This window comes from Pleurodeles waltl, chromosome 11 (assembly GCF_031143425.1).
Source record: "Pleurodeles waltl isolate 20211129_DDA chromosome 11, aPleWal1.hap1.20221129, whole genome shotgun sequence".
Classification (NCBI taxonomy): domain Eukaryota; kingdom Metazoa; phylum Chordata; class Amphibia; order Caudata; family Salamandridae; genus Pleurodeles; species Pleurodeles waltl.
In genome coordinates this window covers 37,380,286-37,402,263 of record NC_090450.1, presented here as the reverse complement: position 1 = coordinate 37,402,263, position 21,978 = coordinate 37,380,286, and the positions used below count along the sequence as shown (strand labels likewise).

Sequence of the window (21,978 nt, the reverse complement as noted above, 5' to 3'; positions counted from 1 at the left end):
AGAGAACCAACACCACAGGGAGGACTCCACGGTGACTACAAGCCTGTGAGTAACCAGAGACGACCTCCCCCCCCCCCCCCCTCTGAGCCCCCAAAGCGATGCCTGCAGAGAGAATCCAGAGGCTCCCCCTGACTGCGACTGCCTATAACAAGGGACCCGACACCTGGAACGTACACTGCACTCGCAGCCCCCAGGACCTGAAGGAACAGAACCTCAGCGCAGGAGTGACCCCCAGGCAACCCTCTGCCTAGCTCAGGTGGTGGCTGTCCCGAGAAGCCCCCCATGTGCCTGCCTGCAATGCTAGAGTGACACCCGGGTCCCTCCATTTTTCCTACCTGAAACCTGATGCCTGATTTGCTCACTGCACCCGGCAGCCCCCGTGTCGCTGAGGGTGTACTTTTTGTGCCTTGTTGTGTCCCCCCCCCCGTGCTCTACAAAACCCCCCTGGTCTGCCCCCCCGAGGGCGCAGGTACTGCTGGCAGACTGGAAACGGAGCACCACTATTCCCCATAGGCACATGTGTGTTTTGGGCACCTCTGACCTCTGCACCTGACTGGCCCTGAGCTGCTGGTGTGATAACTTTGGGGTTGCCTTGAACCCCCAACAGTGGGCCGCTTATGCCCCAAACTTGAGATTTGTAAGTGTTTGACTTACCTCCAAAATGAACCTTTACTTAGTCTGTTGAATGGGATCCCATTTACCTTGTATGGTCAGGTTGTGGCGGTGAGCTCCCCAACCTATCTGCGATGCATCTGTTGAGAGGGTGATCTGAGGCACAGGATCCTGAAAGGGCCACTTTTCAGTCTGGCAGTCCAACAACACTAGATCCTGAACACCCTGTCACAGACCACTGACTAGAAAGGCACTGCTGCAGTGGACGCATGTGTAGTCTTGCATGGGGAACGATGGCAGGCCTCGAAATATCATAAAATTGTTACTAGACCTGCAGGTCGAATAACTTTAATAGTCTACTAGACTTAACTATAACGTACTTGACTCGAAAATGGGTCTCAAGTCGTGTGATCCGAGGCAAATATTTTATTGTACAGTCTCGATTTTTCCTTCATTCTCACACAGATGTGCAATTTTCAAATATGTGAGTTCAGCATTTCTGCGGTATACAAAAAACTTGTTTGGTTAAATAAACTAAAAGGCCCAGATTTACAAGCTGTGTTGCCTTACTTTGCGTTGGGGAGGAGTTTCCATGGGTGTTTTGTTTTGAGACAGCACCACATGAAGGCTTGTGGCACTGCCCTGTACCAAAACATTGTAATTCTGGCCCTAAATGTTTGATCCATGTATAAAAATCTAGCCTACATATAGGTTATACATGATCCGTGACTTGCTTTAGGTACTAGTAGCATTGCCTTCAGGGCAAAAGTATTTCCCAGTTTATGTTTAAACACTCACTTTCAATAAATATTTTACTAAACCATGATGTGGTAGCACACTCATTTACAAACCGTAAATTTCCAAGAAATGTCCAGTAACCTTCCCACTAACTTGCTGCTTTACAGATAAAACTATGTAGTGTATTAATCTGAAAACTGGGTTTCAAGAAACCCAGTTATAATTTGCACATCACTAAGTAAAGGGTTCCTATTTGTTTTCATCCTATTAAAATATTTTTTTCATCACACTGAAGAACAAAAAAATGGTCTTTCATGTGTGCTGACATGTATTTTGAAAGGTTTGTACGGGTTGACTTAGATATTGAAATGTGTGTTAGGAAAAACCCACAGCCTTTCATTTCATAGTTTTTACAGCAGGTCAGATAGGTCACTTCAGACAATCCTCGAACTCTGCAGTCAGAATGGAAAAAGAAAGTGACTTTTGACCTCTGTATCTGAACACAGAGCAAATGTAACAAGAACATGATTTAAAGGCATCTTTTTCACATTCTTACTGAACAGAACATATGTTCTTTGTCAACTCGCCAGAAGGGGTGAGTAGGCCATTAAAATAGCTTGACCTGATAAAAAAATGACTCGCCATAGCGAGTGGTTGAGTAGATTTTTCGAGCCCTGGATGGCAATGCAAGAGGCCACCATCCCCAACAGTTGCATCACTAGTTTTACCTCTAAATTGTGGGCTACGAAAAAGTACCCAATGTTGGGTGTAGTGTATAATACACCCGTAGCTTTAGCTGTCGGAGTCCTTTTTAGGGTCGAGCCTGCGTTGCATGCGTATCGCAGCGAGACGCTTTTGTATTTAGAAAAGGGCTCGGAGCCCTGTCAACTTCAGTGTTTTTTATTGGTTCGTGGGCTTGCCTAATAAAATCTGCATGCTTTCATTAGTTGAAGGCAAGCATAGGTCATGCCTTTTCCAGTGGCGAGCCCTCCTCGAGCGCAGCGACCAAGTACAGAAAACATGGGAGGCTCGCTGTTTTCCATCGGGCTCGTGGACAACTTTTTCTCTAATTTACAAGCGTGATCTCGCTTGGCAGAAGTCGAGCGCTTTACATAGTTAATTTCACTTTTTCGGGTTGTGTACACAAATGCACTTTTGCCCGATAGGTGACAAGTCGGGTTAGGAGTTTACAACGCGATCAGCTCTAACATGAGCAAATGCGAGACCCGTTGCATTACAAATGCTTGTTTAATTTTTCTATGGTAGCATCTACCTCTGGGCAAAATAGATGCTCTTTGTCAAAAGCATGTTCAAGACTGCTTATTGTATCTGTGGCTTAAACTCAGAGCACCTTAACTATGCATGTCTTCTTATGATAACACTAGTTTTAACCCCCATGTGCTGCTCTGTCATCTGCATCAATGGCACACCTGACTGAATTATGGGAAATGGCTAATCCCTCTGCGCTCTCCCATCCTCTTTGTTTGGTGTTCTTGTGAAAGATATTGTAGTATTTCTTCCATTTCGTTCCAGTGAGCCCTGTCACACCTCGCCAGGAGTGCTTCCGAATTTGCAATTCTCTAATGATTAGCAGCCACTCTTTTGCCCGCTGCATCTAGTGTTTTGCTCTCCTTATCAGGATGAGGAGCATCCCCTGAGGACTATTAGCCCGCTTTCGGACCACACTTGCCACTACAGAGTGTGGTGGTAGTTGTATCTTTATAAAAGTTGGATCTAAGGGTGCAGCTGTATATTTCTTATTTAACCTAGGTGTAATAATTCTTGTTTTAACAGGTTCTTTAAGTAGGTCATTAGCATGCCTTGAAGCATGGGCAGAAATTGGGACTGTGTATGATACGCTACTGCTCTAGCTATTACTTGCTTATATGCAGTGGTATCCTCAGGGGGAAAAGGCCTTGCTGGATATAGGTCAGGGACATTGGGTAGAATGGGATCTGGATCATATAGATCCCATGGATCTGTAACTGTAAAATGTCTGCTCACTACAGTTTTCGGCTCCAAACCCTTCAAAACCAAATGTTTTATTCAAACCGAAAATGTCGGCTCGGAAGTGGATGGTATTTTCAAAACAGATTGGGATGAAGATGCCTGCTTGGTCGGTACCGAAAGCATTTTGGTCTTTGTCAATTTTGGTGCCGAACTGGAAGGTGGGGCATCCAAATGCCTTTTCGGCTTCCGCCATGGCCCAAGGGCAGTGGAGGACCGACGACCAATTTGGAAGTACTTTTAAAAGTCTTTGTTTGGTGTGATGGTGCACTAATGTACTGCTCCACTGGGATGGACTGACTCTCGACGCCTGTGTAGGGAAACTTGGAGTGGCACCGAGGACAGAACCGAAATGGAGTACATTCCATCAGCCTATCATTCTCTGACTACAGTTGTCGAAGTAGGACCAAAAAGGGCATGGACGCCTTGAGGGCATTAAATTGACCCAAACGATAAATTTCGGATTGCCTATTGAAAATATAGAATACGCAATCAAAAACTATACCAATGTTGCTGGAAAGGTGAAGACAATGAACCAAAGGAAGAGAAAAAACATCCGATCCTGACGGCAGAATTAAAACAAGCTAACAAAACATGATGCCCATGCGCACCATCACTGAGGGGAGGAGGCACTCAATATCATGACTCAATTTTCTTCTAACAATAACTTATAACGCTCCAAGCCCAATACTAGATGGCGGACTTGTGCGAAGCACGTGTATCTACAGATACACATGCCAGCAAACATTTCAATTACATAACATTAACATCTGCAAAATAGTTGAGCTCATCTTCAAATGGTTTGGGCTGGGTATTTCCCAATGATAACAGATAAAGGTAGCTGGACGCAAAGACTATGTGAGCACCTGTGTGGTAAACTGAATAGCTTTTGGCTGTACTTAAACAGGAAGCAGTGATTTCACATTTGTGGGTTATTTCCCGTTCACCCTCTGCAGATCTAAGCAGAAGCCATTATCAAGGTCCTTATCCACCTATGGAAGCTGTTCTGCCAGCAAGAAGGCTTGATGGCCCAATGAGGAGCAGTTGCTGTGAGTGAATGTTCCCCTGTTTCTGTATATAATGCATCTCTCTGTCATGGCCTTTCAAACAAACATTTGCAGTGCTGTAGGTCTCACATTGCTGGAGTTAGACCTACTAGCATTGTAAATACATAACTGGACTTTTCTTGCCACATAAATTGGTCAACCCTGCCTCATAATTTTGCCTTTTCCTGCCATATAATTCCAGTCACCCTACATATAATTAAAGCACTTCCATTTACCATCCTAATTTAAATCTGTCATGTTAATTCCAATAGAATACCAGTCTCACCACCCCACCATCAGAGTTGCTGGCTGGCTAACATAATTCCCCCAAAAAGACACAAGAGAGCCACAGAGGAGAAATAAACGAAGGGTCACCCAAACATATCAAGAGTGTTCAAACAGTCAGTGTACTAAGGATGTTAAATTGGCCTGAAGGTGGTCTCATTGTCCTAGAACCACCACATGCTGAGTTATGAGCAAGAATATTATAGTATGTTGACTGCAATGCTCAGAACAGCCCCTGGAGGACACCACAATGAAAATAGGATTTGAAAGAAACTTGGTCATGTAACCATACAGTCAGCAGTTAGAGAACAACCATATGAAAAGTCAGAGTGGGATAAAGTAGAGCAGTGTAACGATATATTTAGCCACTAGAGGGCATAGTACATTGCACTTTTCAAGGTTAGCAGACCTAATGCAATAATATTGCAAACAAGGCCCATAAAACATAACTTCTCCCAGCTGTAACACAAAAGTTACAGCTGTGAGAAAGATTAAAAAGATACTGAATGGTGGGAGGGGTTATTACTTTGGAGTTCCCACTCAGTGTGGGGACACAGATGTAGACGAAGAGCACATTGTTGTTGTTACTGTTTTGAAGGTAGTCCTATTGTCCTAGGACCACCACAGGCTGAGTTATGCGCAAAAATGCTTTGTAAAAGTAATGCTCTGCAAAGCATTATAAATATTGTAGTATGGCTCGCCCGCTGTGCCCGGAGAGCCGCTTTGCGGATTTCTGTTTTACATAACGCATTTATGAAATTTAAAGTGTTTTAAGGGAGGAGACACAAGAAATGACTGATTAGGTAACTGAACAATGTGACCAGCTCCAATACTGCTGATCAAGTTCACGCTGTTCTGCCTGTTCACACTGAGCACCATGGCCACCATTCAGCATGAAGGGGAGAGACATAAAAAAAAAAAGTTTGCCCACACTTAAGTATAATCGGCAATCGTGCAATAATGAAAATGAAAATGTCACTTACCCAGTGTACATCTGTTCGTGGCATTAGTCGCTGCAGATTCACATGCTGTGCACAGTCCGCCGTCTGGTGTTGGGTCGGAGTGTTACAAGTAGTTTTTCTTCGAAGAAGTCTTTTCGAGTCACGAGACCGAGGGACTCCTCCTCCTTTGTTTCCATTGCGCATGGGCGTCGACTCCATCTTAGATTGTTTTCCCCGCAGAGGGTGAGGTAGGAGTTGTGTATGTTAGTAATAGTGCCCATGCAATGGAATGAATAAGTATGTACAAAATAAAGTTTAAGTAATATATTTACAAATGTACAAATGTTGAAGATTACTTCCAAACGGCTACAGGCTCTCGGGGAGGCAGGTGGGCGCATGTGAATCTGCAGCGACTAATGCCACGAACAGATGTACACTGGGTAAGTGACATTTTCAGTTCGGTGGCATGTGTAGCTGCAGATACACATGCTGTGCATAGACTAGTAAGCAGTTATCTCCCCAAAAGCGGTGGCTCAGCCTGTAGGAGTGGAAGTAGTTTGAAATAAAGTTCTTAGTACGGCTTGACCTACTGTGGCTTGTTGTGCGGATAGCACGTCTACACAGTAGTGCTTAGTAAATGTGTGAGGCGTAGACCATGTGGCTGCCTTACATATTTCGTTCATTGGAATATTTCCTAGGAAGGCCATGGTAGCGCCTTTCTTTCTGGTTGAGTGTGCCTTTGGTGTAATGGGCAGCTCTCTTTGCTTTAAGGTAGCAGGTTTGGATACACTTAACTATCCATCTGGCTATACCCTGTTTTGATATTGGGTTTCCTGTATGAGGTTTTTGAAATGCAATAAACAGATGTTTTGTTTTCCTAATTAGTTTTGTTCTGTCAATGTAGTACATTAGTGCTCTTCTGATGTCTAATGTATGTAGTGCCCTTTCAGCTACTGAGTCTGGCTGGGGAAAGAACACTGGTAGTTCTACTGTTTGATTTAAGTGGAACGGTGAAATAACTTTTGGTAAAAATGTAGGATTAGTTCTTAGAACTACCTTATTTTTGTGTATTTGAATAAAAGGTTCCTGTATAGTAAACGCTTGAATTTCGCTTACTCTTCTTAGAGATGTAATGGCAACGAGAAATGCAACCTTCCACGTTAAGAATTGCATTTCGCAAGAATGCATGGGTTCGAAAGGTGGACCCATGAGTCTTGTTAAGACGATGTTGAGGTTCCATGAAGGAACAGGTGGTGTTCTTGGTGGTATAATTCTTTTTAGGCCTTCCATAAACACTTTAATGACAGGTATCCTAAATAGTGAAGTTGAATGGGTAATATGCAGAAATTGCCGCGAGGTGTATCTTTATGGAAGAGAAGGCCAGATTTGATTTCTGCAAATGTAGTAAGTATCCAATACGATGCATGTAATGGTTGAACTTGATTACTATGGCAGTAGCAAACAAACCTTTTCCATTTACTTGCATAGCAGTGTCTAGTGGATGGCCTTCTAGCCGTTTTATGACCTCCATACATTTTTGGGTGAGGTTTAAATGTCTGAATTCTAGGATTTCAGGAGCCAGATTGCTAGATTCAGCGATGCTGGGTTTGGATGCCTGATCTGTTGTTTGTGTTAGCAGATCTGGCCTGTTGGGTAGCTTGACATGGTGTACTACTGACATGTCTAGTAGTGTTGTGTACCAGGGTTGTCTTGCCCATGTTGGTGCTATTAGTATGAGTTTGAGTTTGTTTTGACTCAATTTGTTTACTAGATATGGAAGGAGAGGGAGAGGGGGGAAAAGCGTATGCAAATATCCCGGACCAATTCATCCATAGAGCATTGCCTTGAGACTGCCTGTGTGGGTACCTGGATGCGAAGTTTTGGCATTTTGCGTTCTCGTTTGTTGCAAATAGGTCTATTTGAGGTGTTCCCCAAATGTGGAAGTAAGTGTTTAGAATTTGGGGGTGAATCTCCCATTCGTGGACTTGTTGGTGATCGAGAGAGGTTGTCTGCTAGTTGATTCTGGATCCCTGGAATAAACTGTGCTATTAGGCGAATGTGGTTGTGAATTGCCCATTGCCATATTTTTTGTGCCAGCAGGCACAGCTGTCGAGTGTGTCCCCCCCTGTTTGTTTAGATAATACATTGTTGTCATGTTGTCCGTTTTGACAAGAATGTATTTGTGAGTTATGATTGGTTGAAATGCTTTTAATGCTTGGAAAACTGCTAGTAGTTCGAGGTGATTAATATGCAGCTTTCTTTGATGTACGTCCCATTGTCCTTGTATGCTGTGGTGATTGAGGTGTGCTCCCCACCCTGTCATGGAAGCATCTGTTATCACGTATTGTGGCACTGGGTCTTGGAAAGGCCACCCTTTGTTTAAATTTATGTTGTTCCACCATAGAAGCGAGAGGTATGTTAGGCAGTCTATCAACACCAGATCTAGAAGCTGACCCTGTGCTTGAGACCATTGTGATGCTAGGCACTGTTGTAAGGGCCGCATGTGCAACCTTGCGTGTGGGACAATGGCTATGCATGAGGACATCATGCCTAGTAGTTGTAATATCATCTTCGCCTGTATTTTTTGTGTTGGATACATACGTTGTATAATCTTTTGGAAATTTTGAACCCTTTGTGGACTTGGAGTGGCTATTCCCTTTGTTGTATCTATTGTGGCTCCTAGGTATTGTTGTACCTTGCACGGCAGAATGTGTGATTTTGCATAGTTGATGGTGAAACCGAGTTTGTAGAGGGTTTGTATGACCTGATCTGTGTGGTGTGAGCACCTTGTCAGTGAGTCGGTCTTGATTAGCCAGTCGTCTAGATACGGGAATACGTGTATTTGCTGCCTTCTGATGTGTGCAGCCACTACTGCTAGGCACTTTGTGAAGACTCTTGGTGCAGTTGTTAAACCGAAGGGCAATACTTTGAATTGGTAATGTATTCCTTTGAATACGAACCTTAGGTATTTCCTGTGCGACGGATGTATTGGTATGTGGAAATACGCGTCTTTGAGATCTAAGGTTGTCATGTAATCTTGTTGCTTTAGCAATGGTAACACTTCCTGTAGCGTGACCAAGTGAAAGTGTTCTGATTTGATGTAGGTGTTTAGTGTTCTGAGGTCTAGGATTGGTCTCAGTGTTTTGTCCTTCTTTGGTATTAGAAAGTACAGTGAGTAAACCCCTGTATTTGTTTGTGTATCTGGTACCAGTTCTATTGCGTTCTTTTGCAGTAATGCTTCAACTTCTATTTCTAGGAGGTCCGAATGTTGTTTTGATATATTTTGTGCCTTTGGTGGTATGTTTGGAGGGATTTGTAGAAATTCTATGCAATAACCATGTTGGATAATTGCTAAGACCCAAGTGTCTGTTATGTTTTCCCACTCTTGGTAATACTGACTTATTCTTCCCCCCCACTGGTGTTGTGTGGAGGGGATGAGTGACGTGTGAGTCACTGTTTGTTTGTAGGTGTTTTGGGGCCTTGAAATTTTCCCCTGCTTCTAGGGAATTGTCCCCCTCTGTATTGGCCCCGAAAACCTCCCCTTTAGTACTGTCCCTGGTAGGTGGACGGTGTGGACTGTGAGGTACTGGGTTGTGTGGATTGACCCCGAAACCCCCCTCTAAAGGTTGTCTTGCGGAAGGTGTTGAAAGTGCCTCTGCTCTGCGGGGAGTAGAGTGCGCCCATGGCTTTTGCAGTGTCAGTGTCCTTTTTTAGCTTCTCAATTGCCGTGTCCAATTCAGGTCCGAACAATTGTTGCTCATTGAATGGCATATTGAGCACCGCCTGCTGTATCTCTGGTTTAAAACCAGATGTTCGTAGCCACGCGTGCCTTCGGATGGTTACTGCCGTGTTAACCGTTCTTGCTGCTGTGTCCGCTGCGTCCATAGAGGAGCGTATCTGGTTATTGGAGATGTTTTGGCCCTCCTCAACCACTTGTTTCGCCCTCTTTTGTAGTTCTGTGGGTAGATGCTCAATGAGGTGGTGCATCTCATCCCAGTGGGCTCTGTCATATCGCGCTAGGAGCGCTTGAGAGTTTGCGATGCGCCACTGGTTTGCAGCCTGTACTGCGACCCTTTTACCGGCTGCATCAAACTTTCGGCTCTCCTTATCTGGGGGAGGTGCATCGCCCGATGTGTGGGAGTTTGCTCTCTTGCGAGCCACCCCTACCACAACCGAATCTGGTGGCAGTTGTGAGGTGATGAAAGCTGGGTCTGAGGGAGGTGCTTTATATTTTTTTTCCACCCTTGGTGTTATTGCCCTACTTTTGACAGGCTCTTTGAATATGTCCTTTGCGTGCCTTAGCATTCTTGGGAGCATAGGCAGGCTTTGGTAGGTGCTATGTGTGGAAGAGAGGGTGTTGAAGAGGAAGTCATCTTCGACAGGCTTCGAGTGTAGAGACATGTTGTGGAACTCTGCTGCTCTAGCCACCACTTGTGAATATGCTGTGCTGTCTTCTGGTGGTGAGGGCTTTGTAGGATACGCCTCAGGACTGTTGTCCGACACTGGGGCGTCGTATAAGTCCCAAGCATCTTGGTCCTGGTCACCTTGGCTTAAGGTGGTGTGAGCCGGTGAATGTGACGGAGTCTGTGCTGGTGAAATGGTAGCCACAGGTGGAGGAGAGGGTGGCGGAGTTACCTTCTTCACCAGTTTTGTTTGTGGTGTTTGTTCTTGTTGGAACTCCAGTCTCCTCTTCCTCCTAATAGGGGGAAGGGTGCTTATTTTCCCTGTTCCACTCTGTATAAAAATCCTTTTTTGAGTGTGGTCCACCTCAGTGGATTGTAATTCCTCTTCGAATCTATGCTTTCGCATCTGAGAGGACAGTGATTGTTCCTCTGAATAGGAACCGGTAGTTGGCTCGGTTGCGGGTCGCTTTGGCACCAAAACCATGTCCACGCTCTTTTTCGGCTCCGAGGCGACTTTCCTCTTTTTCGGAGCCGGCCCCTCTCGGCGTCGATCCTCCTCGGTGCCGCTGTCTCTGCGTCGAGCAGCTTCGGCTCCGCTATCTCGGCGTCGATCTTTGCCGGCAGCACTATCTCGGTCCCGAGATGGCTGGGTGCCTGTGTCTCGACCCGAGTCGGACGATCTCTGCACTATTTCGGCCTTCTTCGGTGCCGATGGTCGGTCACCGAGTTTATGGGTTGAGCCATGGCCTGACGGCAGTGGCATCCCCTGGGCCTTGTTAGTTTTCTTATGTGCTATCTTTGACGTCTTACTCACGGTTTCATGGTCGTCGAATTCGTCTGAGTCCGATTCATGGATCGAGAAGGCTTCTACTACTTCTTGTTCCTCGAAACCTTGGTGTCCTGTCGGCGTGGACGCCATTTGCAGTCTTCTGGCTCGGCGGTCACGGAGCGTTTTTCAGGACCGGAACGCACGACAGGCCTCACAAGTTTCTTCCCTGTGCTCGGGCGACAGGCACAGGTTACAGACCGAATGTTGGTCTGTATATGGGTATTTGTTGTGGCATTTAGGACAGAAACGGAACGGGGTCCGTTCCATCAGCGTCGATGTCACACGCGGTCGGGCCGACCAGGCCCCGACGGGGGATCGAAAACTACCCCGAAGGGCAACGGAGATGTTATCGTATCGATGCGATGTCGATGCTATCTAACCCGATCCCGAACGCAACAATACTGACGTAATTTTCCATTTTGAGCTAACTTTCCGTTCCGAAACCCGGAGCGAAAGGAACACGTCCGAACCCGATGGCGGAAAGAAAACAATCGAAGATGGAGTCGACGCCCATGCGCAATGGAGACAAAGAGGAGGAGTCCCTCGGTCCCGTGACTCGAAAGACTTCTTCGAAGAAAAACAACTTGTAACACTCCGACCCAACACCAGATGGCGGGCTATGCACAACATGTGTATCTACAGCGACAGATGCCATCGAACCAAGGATTTATAACAAAATACCTATCAGTCTTAAATACAGTATAATACCTCTAAATATCCACTGGGTGCTTCATATGGTCTGCACAATACATGACAGACCTCCTGTCTTTATTTACTAAGGCGTATGTTCAAGTTTCCCCAGGACCCAATCAGATGTGCGACATTTATCATTCACTTGTCCCACAAACCAGCCTGGGCCTACTTTGTGCTTAACCTTTCCTACAAGGATCAGTCATACATTGGCAGATATGTAAACAATTAGAAATTGCAGAAAAAGATACACACCCCACCGCACCCCCCCCCGCACCCCACCCAAAGGCTTAACAATGGCTGTCAAATTGCTACTTTTTAAGCCCACGGTTTGTTGGAGGGAGTGTACAACACCAACAAACTTGCCTACTGTGGTTAGGCTGAGATTTCATGTAAAATACCTGCCTTCAGGCGTGTACTGTGTGCAATAAGCCACGCTTCAAAGCCTAATGGCTGTACCCTCTTTCAGGTAGAAAAAAATAAGTCCTGCTATCGTCACACACTCAATACACAGATCAAGTTTACAGCCCTCAATCGTGGCTTGTAACAACCAACTAAGTCATGCTGCATTCAGCATAGGCTTGCTTTTTAAAAGACGAGAACTGCGATGCAGGCATTCTTTTTCAGAGTAAACTGAAGGGCTGCACAATCAAATGCTGTACTAAAGCTAACCAAGTGGGTGGCGACGAAGTCCCCCTTCTCACCACTGATCAGAGGACCTCTTTCCGTTGATCATATAAGATCGGTGAGCAACTGCACTGTCATTAGGCAGCACCTAAAAACTGATCAAGGCATTTTGGCAAAGAAGTGTATGAATTGTCTGATTATGGAATTGTACAGCCCCATTTTATCTTGCAGATCAACTGAGTTTCTCTGAACTCTTTTTTCACTAAGTACTAACAATGAACAAGTTACTTCCCCTTTGGCAACTTTCTGGTGGATACTCTATACAACCAGTTTTCTTCCCTAGTGAATTTCTCCAGATGCCAGACTGGATTTGGAAAACTGAAAAGCAGTGTGCCAGGTTACCAATAAGTGGTGCTGTTCAACCCCATGTTAATGTCAAGTGACGAACAGAGCTCCATAAAACCACCAACTATTCGCTACGATATTTCTTTCATTACTTAGTCTGCGCCCTCAGACAAAGGCACCACAGGCTAATAGAACTAACAAGTGCGTAGATTAGGATTTTTTTTTAGATGAGACTATCGCAGAACAGGATGATGGGAGGCAGTGAGGAATCTGGTTAAATCAACCACCAGAAGAAGCACTACCAAAGGTAAGTAACTTGTCCTTCTTATGGATACTTCTAACCACAGATTTGTTACCTTGCAAATAGAAATTCCCAAGGCGGTGAGACCTGGAATGGCTCAGTGTCCTGCAGGACTGAACGGACAAAATGCCCAAACTGGAATGTCAAGGCAGAAGTAGTTCGTGAATACGTGCAAAGATGCCAGTGTAGCTGCCAGACCAATATAAAGGACAGACCATCCTAAGGAAAATGCAGTGTTAGCAGCCTTGGCCCTAGGGGAGTAAGACCATGGACCTTCTGGGGGATAATTTTTAGCTAATGTGTAGCAAGCAGATCTTAATGCAGAGTACAATGCAGAGAGTCTTTCTGCAACTGTTTTGCCGTCCTTCGCCACAGAGCACCCCAAACACCTTATAAACAACCCAATGTTTTTTGGTACTATCAATGTAAAAATGGAGTGTAACAACCACATATGGCAGTTTTGCCTGCAACCGATGTAAGTGGCAGGCACCACACCAAGCCACAAACTTGCCTATTTCCAGAGCCCTGCATACCAACATTTATTTGAAGGGCATTTCGCCGCCACAATTACAACCTCAGAAGGAAGAGCAAGGGGTGGAGGGGGGTGGGGTGGAGGAGGTTGCGACAGATTAACTGGCACTCCTCCGTCTCTTCACATGGAAGTGCAGGTTGTGCAAGCTCTGGAGCAATACCTTACTGCTGCGACAGGAGGTTCTCCTTAACTGTCAGCCTGATCAGAAGGAAGCTCAAGGCCAGAAGTTCCAGGTACCACAATCTCCTGGTCCAATACAGAGCTTTAGAATGACTTGTGCCCGGTCCTTTCTCATCTTCAGAACCTGGTACAACAAAGATTTTAGCAGGAAGTTATGTAGAAGTTCACTGGTCTACTCTAGACGGAAAAAGTCAACGAAGAGTGTTCTTGGCAAAAGCACTTACACATCCGACTGTGGCAAAAGTATATAGCCATGGTTCTCTCTATTGTCAGAAGATGCCCTGTGGCCCTTATGGGTGCAATCGGCATTTGTGCTCCACTAGGGGCCACAGGCCGAGTTTTATACAACCTGGCATTTAAAGATTTCACCAGGTGGTGTAGCCTTGGCACAGAACCGTACAGTTTGCTGCAGCACCACACGGCAGTGATGATCTCATGAAAACCTTTATCAGCTGGCATGATGGCCTTCAACACCAAACTTGTTGTCCACAACTCCAGCAAACTGATGAGGCGGGTCACTTGACAGACTGGAGTCTTCCGATCTCCACTTATCCCATATGGCCTCAAACACGGTAGCAAAATATTTGTCACAACCATTAACTAAGTGGAGGGGCCAGGAAAAGGGTCTACTGCTGGTCAAGTGCAGACGATCAGCCATCATTGCAGGTCTCTTCAAGTCTCCACTGACACTTGGATAGAATCAGATAGGTACCCTTGATGCTGGGAGACTTCAAGTCCCCCTATGAAGGCTGAATTTGCCATCTGCTATGGCTGGTGAGAAGAATGCCGGAGGCCAATAGGCCAAGAAACGTCTGAACTAACCACATATGTCTAAGAGGCAGTACCATCAGGATCATCGCCACAATGTCCTGGATTCGTTGGTCCCACACTGTGTCCAGGATTGCTCGGATGAAAAGAAGCCACTGTGCAGGAGGATGTGACTTCAGCAGGTTGACTAAGAGTTCAAGAGGTTCAAACTCACCTGAAGGTGATCTGCGACCATCTGTGGAAAGCCCACTTTTGAAAGACTTGTGAAGGTAGTAGAAGACCGGTATTGCAGACCTGCACTGGTGGCAGCAATCAATACCATCAATGGTAAACAACTGGGGGGGAAATGGAGCACTACAAAGTGAGTGCTTGCAACCCACATTGAACAGCTGCTTTTGTCCTGCTAACTGCAGGACGGGGATGTGAACACAAGCATCCTGAAGATTTAACACCACCATTCAGGACTGATCATGGGCAGGTCGAACCTGGGCATGGGTAAGCAGCTTGAATGTGTCCTTACACAGGAAGTTGTTGTGAGAGAGATGATCTAAGACAGGACGGAGGACTCTATACTTCAGCATTAAGAAGTAGCAGGCATAGCACTCATTCCCTATTTTAGAGACTAGCACCCTCTCTGTAACTCGGATGGCCAAAACAGCCTGAACTTTCTAACACAAAATAGGCGTATGGCATATGGCCCTCCGAGATGTGGTCTGATGTATGTGACAAATATGGTGGGCCAATGAGAAATGGACAGTTTGCAGGCCCTTGTGTCAGATGTGATGTGTTGCCACCAATGCAAGAAATTGCTGATCATGCCTCTCACCAGATGGCTGGGTCCTAGTAAGGGTGCACAAAAGGGCCTTGGAGGTTGTGGTCAGAGGGGTGGAAGACTGAGATAAGCGCTGCCCTTGGAAGACAGGGCACTGTCTGTTGGGCCCACACCCCTATCCGTTGTGCCCAAGCAGGTGATGATGAATCTGGTTGTATCCATACCACCTTGAATAGTTTGGGCTAAGGAAGAGTGCATATCTACTGGGACCACAGGTAAGAACTCACCTACCACTTTTCTTAGTGTGTGGGTGTAGCGACCAAGCAGATACTTTGAGTTAACTAACCCTAAACCAAGCATGCCTAAGAATACTATACACTTGCCAAATATATATTCCCATTTAACTCCCCATCAGGGAGAAGTTGGGAAGACATAGGGGTTCACTCTACTAGCGGACACCTCCACCACCAGATTTTCAGTGGCTGGATGCCGATTTAGGATTTGTGGATCTCCTGGGGCAGGTCTATGCCAGTCAATTGACTGAGGGGCCAGACGACGACTTAACCCAATCGCACAGCGGTGTTTTATGAGGGCTTCATCGAAGGGCAAGAGAGGCTCGATCAGTGCCTTGCCGAGTTACAGGACCTGTCAACACATTCATGCTTTCACATGATGCTGGAACAGGTTGGGAAACCAAATCAGTTTCAGGTGATGTCAGCGAACTGGCCTCCTGAAGGTCCATGTACAAGTCCTCAATTGACATCTCGGTAAGGATGGCTGTGGTCAGAGTCTAAGGAAAAAGGCTGGTGTAATGTATGGGTGGGTTTGTACGGCAGTTGAACTGCGCCCTAGTCAAATGGGTTTAGAAGAGGCTGTGGCAAATCAAGACCTGTTCCTGGCCTCAGTTGAGATGACAATATGATGGGTTGCTGTTTTTCATCCAGCACAGTGGTACAAAATCAGTGGATGGGCATAGATTTTGGTGCCAGTCCTGTCCGCGAGTTCAAAGGGGACAGACAACTGAGGACAAAGCAAGTGGCATAACATCCCTTGCACAGTGGCAAAACATTACATGAAAATCTCTTCAGAGTGACGGAGTAACACCGCTCGGGACCAGTTTCTGAAGACGCAGAAAGAATGGAAGGAACTTATGTCCGCTCGCATGGGTGGAACTTCTATGAAGCTCGGGTATGTCACATTTCTGCAGGCCAACAATGTCGACCTAGAATTGCGTGGCACCAACTGCCGGCATGCCGGAGCACTGCTTTTGCGTTTTCAGACCCAGTCTGGCGTCTAAGGAAATACACACGGCGAGGAATCTGCAGTCAGAAGTCTAAATGAGAAATTCATTTACTTTTCTGCTTCCACTCTGCTATATAATGTTTAATCTCATTAAGTTACTAAATAAGGGCTGAGCATTTATTTTGGAAATCTGGGATTCTCACTAAGGTCTAAAAATAAATAAATACATAAATAACTAAAAAGCTTTAAGCCTGTTGCTGGCGGTTAGTGTGTACACGAGAAGGTACTGAGCAACATATAGGGGAAATATCCAATATCAAAACTCACTACTTCTACTCCTATCTCTCTTCCGTTTCAATCTAAAGATCTACAAATTTAGCCCACGCCCGGAATCTGCGCCAGGGACTTTGGCCTCTTCTATTTACCTTCACTGGCCTCACTTCACACAGAAACAACAAGCCCAGCTATGTCCTTTGATGAAAACTGAACTTGCTCAATTAATACAAAGACCTTCCAGATTGCACTGTTCTGCACAGAATCCCCTCGTCTTGGTACCACAAAAAGAAATACACCTTGCCTCCAGTTCGATACTCATTCCCCACACAACCACTTGCACTTGACTCTGGGTGGGAAAATACTTCAAAACACGGTTTCTGGGATGTATTTCATGAAAGGATTTAAGATTAGTTGTGCAGTGCATGCTGTGCTAAACATCCAAAGTTAACAAAATGAAGGCAAAGTCCTTCACAGTACAATCATGCCTACACTGTCTCGAGAAGATCAAGGCGGACATAGTCAGCTGTACCACTCCACATAACCCATTATACATTAATACCAGCACAGTCCGCTGTAGCAAACCCTTAAACGTAATTCTGTTTTCCCAGATTGTCCCACCACATGCATCAGCCTCTGTAGCCCCCAGAGGTAAAAGCTTAAAAGCTGAAATACAGCTGCAGGGGTCTGTACCTTGAACAGATGTTTCGCCACTCTCCACTGAGGAAGCCACTGCTGGTGCTACTGGGGGTTGCGTTTCCTTGGTCATCTCCTTTTCAGCTTTTTTCACAAACTCCTCTTCATTTGCTGCCGGAACAGCAGCGGGTGCAGGAATCTGTTCAACGGCTTGCACCATCTCTGGCTCGGAGATGGGACTAATGTCAGATTCGGCTGGCTCATCAGCAGTTTTATTATCCAATGTCCCAGATACTCCAAGGCCGTTGGCGAGTTTCAGCTCTTCAGGCTGGGCGATGGGAGAGTCCATGACTGGTTCAAGCTGGGAAGAAGCCTGACTTTGCTGGGAAGGAGCCTCAGAAGAGGACTTTGGCTGATGAAGTGGCTCTTGAGGAGTACTGGGCTGGGAAGGCTGCTCTGGCTGGGCCTGAGAGTCTGGCTGAGTAGCAGGCTCTGGGGTAGCAGACAAGGTGGGCTCAGCAGAGGGACAGGAAGCAGGCTGTGGAGGTGGCGCAGGAGGGCAAGGGGTGTCAAGTTCTACAGGAACCTCAGGAACAGACGGAGTAGGGTTCTCCGGCTCTGCTGGAGGCTGGGGTGCAGGCTGAGAAAGAGGCTCGGGCTTTAAAGAGGGCTGCGAAGCAGGCCGAGGGGTGGGCTCTGGTTTTACAGGTGGGTCTGAGGCAGGCTGAGTAGGGGGCTCAACCTTTACAGGTGGCTGGGAACTAGGCGGAGTAATAGACTCGGGCTTTACAGGAGGCTCGGGAGAGGGTTCAGGCTTTACAGGGGGCTGAGATGCAGGCTGGATAGAAGGCTCCGGTTTTGGAGGTGGGTGGGCAGTTAGCTCCAACTTGGAAGGCTTGGCAGTGGGTTCAAGCTGAGCAGGCAGTTCAAACTGGGAAGGGGTCTCAGGATGGGCAGGAGGAACAGACACAAAAGGAGGCGAAGGGAGGGAAGGAGGCACAGGCAATTTATCAAGTACACCGTTTGATTCTACTATGCCCTGTTGGGGGTTGGGTACCTCAAAGGCAGAGGTCAAGGGCTCTTCCAAAGAATCCTCAATCGGAGGCCTCTGGGGTTTCTCCACTTGTGTTCCTAGGGGTACCGGCTGAATTGTAGGCTCCAACAAAGGACTCTCTCTTTCTTCCTCTGCCAAGGGTTGCACCAACTCAGAAAGGGGGCTTTCCTCTAGGATATCTGTTTCCGGAGTAGACGACGGGCCCTGCGTTAGAGGAGTGAGCTCTAACACGTGTGGAATATAGTCAGGCCCTGGAAGAATCAGTCCTGTGGGCACAACTTCGAACTCAGTATCAACTGCTGGAGGAAGCGGTGGGGATGCCGATGGCTTGCTCACAAATGGTGCAGGTTTTGGACGATCATCTGAAAAATATACAAAAGGTGCTTAACATCCTCAGACACTGTAATAATACAATAACTTTTTGACCTTCAACAGGTAACTATCAGAATACCTTCCTCTCTCCCTCCCCCTCCAAATGGATGTTTAGAAGCTTGCTGTGTAAGGATTACAATACTTTAGACTCCAATGGGAAAATAGGAAAATGTCAAGACCAGGTGCACGAGAGACTGCATTTCTGTCTAGAACACACCGAAAACTAACCAAAAAACAAAAAAGGAATCATAAATACAACTATCTGCCTTAAATCTTTGACTCCGTGATATACTGAAGGGCACTCAGATGGGCAAGACTTTAGACACTTGAAATGAATGCGTGGGGGGGTTGGAATAATAGCTGAAAGGGCAGAGATACTTATTAAGTTCACTCAGGTAGACATTTTTTTCCCTCATGAATTCTATAGCATGGACTGAAATTACCATTCACCTCTTTACCTGTCGAAAGATTTGTAAGACCGTGATGGTCGGTCAGCATCCTGCTGGAGATGGATCCACCGGAAGCGGTATCCTCATGCAACACCTAGGCTTTGGCAGAGACTGCTAGGGCCTCGGAAGCACTCCCAGCCCTGACGTGAAGTCACAAAGCAGCATGACTAGGTCACTGGAGAAGGAGTGCTCCGTACACAAATACTAACCTGGTCTCACGACGACTGTTACGTGGGTACTCTCGCCATTGGCCTGCACTTCACCAGCGATGGACTGTGGGGGGAGGGGGGAGGAAGAGCAACAGGTTATTCACACCGGAGACCTTTCATCAGAACTGCACTCTGCCCCCCTACCCCACCCCCCAGTCTCTTAACTCTCCCCCTTTGGCTGCCTTCCTCCCAACACACTGGAGAGACAGGCCTCCTGGAAGAAGCTTGGCCAGTTACATCACAAACAGTGATGACCTCAAGTGATGCTGTCTTGCAGTCCCAGATTACCAGAGGCTGATAATACTAATTTATCTATGACAACTAGGAAAATATGTCATGTGCAAGACATCGTGTCAGATGGCTACAGTTACCATGTGGTTAGTAATCCTGTAGATGTCAAGATGTCAGTACTCGCTAACCCCGGTTCAGAAAGCTTCACAGCATCAAAAGCTAATCTTTCATACAGAAACCCAGACCCACCATTCATGTCAGTGCAAATGTCAGTGCGAGGATGACCTTACAAGTAGTAAATGTGGGGCATTTGGAGATATAATGGTTAAAGAAGAAACTATAGATTGGGGTTGTTAATAGCAATCCCACAACTCTACTCAAACACACTTACAAGTGGAGCACAAAAATAAATATATACTTTCTCAACTAAAGTTCAAGACTAATTGTAAGGAAAAGGTTCATAGTGTTCAGTGCTGTCAATACACATACTCTACAAGTAAAGGTTTGTTTGGCGCACATGTTGCTGTGGATACACATCCCCTTTACAGGCCGTAACCCAATCCTCAATCAGTGGTGGTTAGCATGTAGATGGGGCACATGCCTGAAAAACGGTACTTGGGACTGTGTGGCCAACTTGAGCTTGTTGCCTAGCAAGAATATCCAGAGTTTTGAATAAATATGTGCCAGTTCACCAGGAAGCAGAGATGCATAGATCAGTTAGCAGCTACTTTTAGTGTGTCCTAGTGGGAAAAGGGAAAACGTGTTTGGCTTTCGGACGTTTTGATGCACTCGACTATCTAGCAATTCCTGCTTTCAAAATGATCCGACCTTTCTGGGGGTTCCTAAAGGCTAAAAACAGCTGGTATGCCTTGTGAAAAGGTTTAATTTTATCAATGTGGTACGTGAGCCCGTTTCACATCTAAGGCATGGAAGGCTCTCTGCCAGTGTTTCTGGGTGTGGGAAAAAAAGACTGCAAGTTCTGTGGTTTGGTTAAGGTGAAAATGAGAAACCACCTTACGCAAGAACTTGGGGTTAATCTTTGGAACCACCTGAAAGTAAGGTTACTGTTGCGTGGGTGCTTGCAATTCACTAATGTAATTGAGAGAAGTTATCACAACAAAAAAATGCTACTTTCATGGAGAGATACTGGAAGGGTAGGAACACAGGCGCTTGAAAATGGGGGTGATCATGAATCAAAAGGACTACATTGAGATTCTACTCCAGGTCTGGGGGCACCTTGTAAAGATGGTTTTTAATACCTACCATGAAAGCTTCAGTGAGTGGTACACAAAAAACGCAACAGTTCTACATACAAGCTGTTGTGGCTGCTACAACATGCATGTTAACTCACTGTTGTAAGATGAAGGAAGTAGCAAATGTCCTAGACCGCAGATTTTAGGAGGTCCAGGTGTTTCGAGGTAGTTCTTTTTTACAACTGGGCTTCCTTTGGCTGTCTATGCACTCCCGTGCGAAGCAAAGGGACCCAACTTCTGGGAACTCATTCGTCAAATTGTTAAATTGAGCTGTTTTGGGTCCAGGTGTCTGATATGGCCTTGGCTTCGATTGAGGCGGTCTGGCCAAGGTGGGAGCTATGAGGATGCATGTCTGGGATGTTTGTCGCATCTTGGGGACTACTAGTGGCAGGAGCGGTACAGACAGAAAAAGTGTGGGTAGATATCCCTAACCAGTTCATTCATGTGTTGCCGATGGGCTAGGAGTGCCGGAATACCAAGGTTTGGCATTTTGCATTATGGCAGAGGTCTTTAAAATGGGGGGCCTCAAGTGATCCCGGGGGCCCCCAGACTCTGGCCAAAATAAATATTGTACAGATAACAGTCCTTTGTTTTAAGCAGAAGCACGGTATTGCAGTTTTAAAAAGGTAACAGTACTTAACTACAATGTTTAAATAGGTTTGGACATATTTAAACATTGCCATTTTTATAAGATAATTGTGAAAAATTCTGAGGGGGGGCCCAATGATTATTTTTCAACTAGGGGGGGGGCGCGGCATAAAAAAGTTTGGAGACCACTGCATTATTGGGAGTGGCAAAAAGATCCATCTGAGGATTTCCCAACAAAAGTAACTTTAGCGAACTACAAGACAGTGGTGGGACTGGCTGAATCGGTCTGCTAGGTCACTGTCCAACCGGTGTAGCTGCTCTGCCACCAGGTGGATGCAGGGGTGGAGAGCGCAAAGCCACATTGTCTGAAATAAGGAACAGTGAGGATGTTCAGTAGTAAACGGCAGCATGTTAACTGTTCAGATTAAGACTATCTTGCCCTGGATCTGTGGAATGAGAACTTCGAGGGCAGCTGGACTGCTGAGAGATCGAGGTAGTTGATGCGGTGACCCTGCTGTTGCGTTTTTCACAACACCTGTTCTGTTGTGTGACAGATGTCCTCCCCATCTTTCTTGATGGGTCTGTGATAAGTCAC

At 46.1% G+C, this 21,978-nt stretch overlaps 1 protein-coding gene across 8 annotated transcripts in view; it reads right to left on the bottom strand.

Moving 5' to 3' along the window:
- EIF4G1 (eukaryotic translation initiation factor 4 gamma 1) overlaps positions 1-21,978 on the bottom strand; it is a 723,480-nt gene that overhangs the window by 385,004 nt on the left and 316,498 nt on the right. For all 8 annotated transcript variants that reach the window (XM_069212975.1, XM_069212971.1, XM_069212974.1 and 5 more), the window contains 2 exons: positions 19,312-19,375; positions 17,285-18,643 (listed from right to left, as the gene is read on the bottom strand). In XM_069212975.1, coding sequence (XP_069069076.1) covers positions 17,285-18,643; positions 19,312-19,375 — 1,423 coding nt within the window. The remainder of the gene's footprint in view (positions 1-17,284; positions 18,644-19,311; positions 19,376-21,978) is intronic.